This window comes from Geosmithia morbida, assembly GCF_012550715.1.
Source record: "Geosmithia morbida isolate 1262 chromosome Unknown scaffold_22, whole genome shotgun sequence".
NCBI classification, from domain to species: Eukaryota; Fungi; Ascomycota; class Sordariomycetes; order Hypocreales; family Bionectriaceae; genus Geosmithia; species Geosmithia morbida.
In genome coordinates, this window is record NW_023336209.1 from 8,404 (window position 1) to 13,138 (window position 4,735).

General features: G+C 58.8%; 2 protein-coding genes across 2 annotated transcripts; both read left to right on the plus strand.

Annotated features, from left to right (window-relative positions):
* Window positions 1-70: 70 nt before the first annotated feature.
* GMORB2_4618 (uncharacterized protein) lies at window positions 71-824 on the plus strand (the record flags this gene model as incomplete). Its single annotated transcript, XM_035466592.1, has 2 exons — window positions 71-193; window positions 801-824. 2 exons carry the CDS (start codon window positions 71-73, stop codon window positions 822-824), a joined length of 147 nt encoding a protein of 48 aa, XP_035318140.1.
* Window positions 825-867: 43 nt separating this feature from the next.
* Window positions 868-3,796, plus strand: GMORB2_4619 (Aminopeptidase N; the record flags this gene model as incomplete). Its single annotated transcript, XM_035466593.1, has 3 exons — window positions 868-971; window positions 1,175-3,100; window positions 3,187-3,796. The coding sequence occupies 3 exons, from the start codon at window positions 868-870 to the stop codon at window positions 3,794-3,796; spliced, it is 2,640 nt and encodes an 879-aa protein (XP_035318141.1).
* Window positions 3,797-4,735: the final 939 nt, after the last annotated feature.

The window sequence follows — 4,735 nt, forward strand, 5'->3', positions numbered from 1 at the left end:
GAGAGAGAGGGAGGGAGAGAGGGAGGGAGAGAGAGAGAGAGAAAAGAAAAAAACAAAAAGTACCTCCACCATGAGCAGATGCCTGATTCGGCAAGCAGCCTCTAGGTGGGGCAGCACCACCAGCTGCTTCCGATGGGCAGCAGCGGCGGCAGCAGCAGCAGCATCAGAGTCCGCGGCAATGTCTGCTACGCTCGTATCGCAGCGTCGTGGGATTTCCAGCAGCAGCAGCAGCAGCAGCAGCAGCAGTGGAAACGGTAGGATCAACGGTATCGTCCGTAAGGGCATCACGGCATCAGCTCCATTGCTGAGATCGCCTGCTCTGGCTGCCGCTGCTGCTGCTTCGGGAAGGCAACAGCTGAAGAAGTGAGTCGGCCTTCTCTCCTTGTATACCGTTACCGTTGCCTTCCATCTCAGCAGGCGACCATCCACTGGCTGCCTAGCCTAGGTCACATCCCCCCCCCCCATATGGCATCACTGCAGCCCTCCCTCTACACACACCTCCACAGACGTCCCCTGCCCCGCTATCCAGACCGGCCCGACGTCAACTTCCCAGACAAATAACCCCGCCAACACTCCAGAGAACTACCCCTCCTCATCGACGACTTCCCACAACCACCATCACTGCACAACCACCATCACTGCCCTCCTCTTCCCCCATCTTCTCAACAGACAAACGAACAGATAGACAGACCACTTCTCTTCCCCTGGACTGTGCCGTCACCTACAGTCACGCACTCTCCCTCAATAGGAAAAGAGAGAGAGAGAGAGAGAGAGAGAAACACCCCCGCTGACGATAACAGCCCCTTCCTCCCTCACACTCCTAGCCGCAGCTGCTCCGCCCACGCGAGGGCCGATAGACTTGAAACCATGACGGACCGCGAGGTGCTCCCCGACAATGTGAAGCCCACTCACTACGTCGTCTCTCTCAGGGACCTCGAATTTGACACGTGGACCTACAAGGGTACTGTCACGTACGTTGCTCTCCCCCATCCTCCTACCCCTACGCCGCATCGAGAAGAGGGAAGATAGGAGGAAGAAGAGGAAGAAGAAGAGGAAGAAGAAGAAGAAGAAGAGAATGGAGAGAGTGGAGAGAGAGGGGAGAGAGGGCAGAGAAGGAAGAGAGGAAGGAAGAAGAAGGTGCGAGAGAATACACGCTCACCTACACGCCTCGCAGAATCGACGCTCAGATCAACAAGCCTACCAGGGACATCGTCCTCAACACTCTCGAGATCAAGCTCCTCGACGCCAAGGTCACCTCCGGCAACGTCTACTCCTCCAAGAACTTCTCCTATGACGAGAAGGCCCAGCGCGCCACCATCGCCTTTGACCAGGAGATCCCCGTCGCCGACAAGGCCACCGTCACCGTCGAGTTTGAGGGCATCATGAACGGAGACATGGCCGGCTTCTACCGCAGCAAGTACAAGCCCGTCGAGACCCCCGCCAAGTCGGTGCCCCGCGACGGCGAGTGGCATTACATGCTCAGCACCCAGTTCGAGTCGTGCGATGCCCGCCGTGCCTTCCCCTGCTTCGACGAGCCCAACCTCAAGGCCACCTTTGACTTCGAGATCGAGGTCCCCGCCGACCAGGTCGCCCTCAGCAACATGCCCGTCAAGGAGGTCAAGCCTACCAAGGATGGCTGGAACCTGGTCTCCTTCGAGACGTCCCCCGTCATGAGCACCTACCTTCTGGCCTGGGCCGTCGGTGACTTCGAGTATGTCGAGGCCTACACCGACCGCGAGTACAACGGCAGCCCCATCCCCGTCCGCGTCTACACCACCCGCGGCCTCAAGGAGCAGGGTCGCTGGGCTCTCGAGCACGCCCCCAAGATCATCGACTTCTTCTCCGAGATCTTCGAGATCGACTACCCCCTGCCCAAGTCAGACCTGCTGGCCGTCCACGAGTTCACCCACGGCGCCATGGAGAACTGGGGTCTCGTCACCTACCGCACCACCCAGGTCCTCTACGACGAGAAGACGTCGGATGCCCGGTTCAAGAACGCCGTCGCCTACGTCGTCGCCCACGAGCTGGCCCACCAGTGGTTCGGCAACCTCGTCACCATGGACTGGTGGGACGAGCTCTGGCTGAACGAGGGCTTCGCCACCTGGGTCGGATGGTACGCCGTCGACCACCTGCACCCCGACTGGCAGGTCTGGGCCCAGTTCGTCAACGAGGGCATGGAGGGCGCCTTCCGCCTCGACGGCATCCGCGCCAGCCACCCCATCCACGTGCCCGTCCGCGACGCCCTCGACGTCAACCAGATCTTCGACTCCATCAGCTACCTCAAGGGATGCTCCGCCATCCGCATGCTGGCCAACCACCTCGGCGTCGACACCTTCCTCAAGGGCGTCGCCAGCTACCTCCGGGCCAACGCCTACGGCAACGCCAAGACCCAGGCCCTCTGGGATGCCCTCAGCGAGGCCTCGGGCAAGCCCGTCGACAGGATCATGCACCCCTGGATCTCCAGGATCGGCCACCCCGTCCTCACCGTCGAGGAGAGGCCCGGCGAGATCTCGGTCAGGCAGTCGCGCTTCCTGTCCACCGGCGACGTCGGGCCCGAGGACGACACCACCACCTGGTGGGTGCCTCTGGGCCTCGAGGGCAAGAAGGGCGAGGCCGGCGTCGCCTCGGTCTCGCTCGAGAAGAAGGAGGACACCATCACCGGCATCGACGACGACTTCTACAAGCTCAACAGCGGCGCCACCGGCTTCTACCGCGTCAACTACCCGGCCTCGAGGCTGGCCAGGCTGAGCACCCAGCTCGACCGCCTGTCCACCGAGGACAAGATCTCCATCATCGGCTCCGCCGCCGACCTCGCCTTCGCCGGCGACGGCAACACGGCCTCGCTCCTCACCTTCCTCCAGGGCTTCTCCCAAGAGCAGCACCCCCTGGTCTGGAGCCAGATCCTCGACACCGTCGCCCAGGTCAAGTCGGTCTTTGGCGAGGACCCCGAGATCAAGCAGGGTCTCGACAAGTTCGTCCTCAAGCTCATTGACCGCAAGGTCAGGGAGGTTGGCTGGGACTTCCCCGAGGGCGAGGACTACCTGGTTGGCATCCTGCGCAAGTCCCTGATCGGATCCGCCGTTGCCAGCGATCACCCCGAGTATGCCCCCCTCCACCCCCAGGTTCAGGTTCAACCCGGACACGTCCCCCCCTCCACCGTCCAGCACTGACAAGACACCCTCGCAGAGTCACCCGGGAAGCCCTCGGCCGCTTCGACGCCTGGGCCGAGGACCAGGAAGCCAACCCCATCCACCCGTCCCTCCGCTCGTCGGTGTGGCGCGCCGGCATCCAGAAGGACGCGGCGCGTGCCGTGCAGATCCTCAAGAGGGAGTGGGCCGAGACCAAGTCGATCGACGGCAAGCTCTTCTGCCTGAGCGTCCTCGGCCTCGTCAAGGACGCCGAGATCCTCAGCGAGTCCATCATACCCTTCAACTTCAACACGTCGCCTCCCTCGAACGCCGTGCCCAGCGCCGACATGCACGTGCTGAGCGGGTCGCTGTCGGCCAACGTGGTGGGCCGCCCGCTGCAGTGGGCGTTCATCCAGGCCAACTGGGATGCCATCGTGGCCAAGATCAGCAACCCCATCGTCGTCGACCGCTTCGTCAACGTCAGCCTGAGCCGCTTCACCGACGAGGCCGTCATCGCCGACATCGACGCCTTCTTCGAGGACAAGGACACGAGCGGCTTCGACCGCACCCTGCGGACCGTGCGCGACAAGATTCGCGGACGTGCCGCCTACAAGGGCCGTGACTCTGCTCTGCTCAGGGAGTGGCTGGGTACCAACGGCTACGTTTGACTACCAGCTGCCTCGGGTGTCAAGCCGCGCATGTAGACTTGATGCATATGTAGAATAGCTTTTTTTTTTCTTTTTTCTTTCTTGGTTTTACATAATACCATGTCGATTCCTTCAACGAGGTCAACTTTTTTCTAACCCATGCATGTCCAAATGTCTTGTTCACACTCTCCGACATGGGGACAATGTTCATACCTCCTTCGATGTGCTTCTGGCGATCCCCCTACAAGGGCTCCTTGTCGCTACGCTTGCATGTCTGTGTGTCAGATACCAAGTAACTGATCATCTGTATAGTACACTAAACCTTTATTCTTATTTTTTTGGTACATGATACATGTAACCTCCGGCAGCCCCTACCCAGGGAGGGGGGGGGAGGAGGTCCCACCTCGCTTCGCTCGCACGTCCTGTCGTGATGATACTGTCGCGATGATGCTACTAACTACTACTACTACTACTACTACTGCGGTGTCAATTCTGCCCTCGCTACACTCGCTCGTACCTGTATTGACCATCGGGATCAAAGTCATGCGCTTGAGTCGAGTACTTGTCAAGTTGCAATGTCATGATTTGAATATGTGAATATATTTCCCCTCGTTCCCACCCCCAAAATCAATCTGTCCCGATATATCGATATATATGACATCAAGAATTCCCTACACACGAAAAAAAAGAAGAAAATTCCCATCACCCAATATCTCCGGAACGCTAAAAAGAAGAAGAAAAGAAAATCGCCATGCCATAATCCAGTCCGGTGCAGTCCAGTCCAATTGATACTCCGAAAGAAAAAGAAGAAAAATAAAGGATGATGGAGAGGAAGCTTGTAGGAAATCGAGACAGCAAACAAACAAAACAAAACAAAACAAAACAAAAAGAGGACAAAAAGAGGACAAAACAAGAGGAAAAGAGGGAAGGATGGCATTGCAGCAAAGTATGTTTGAAAAA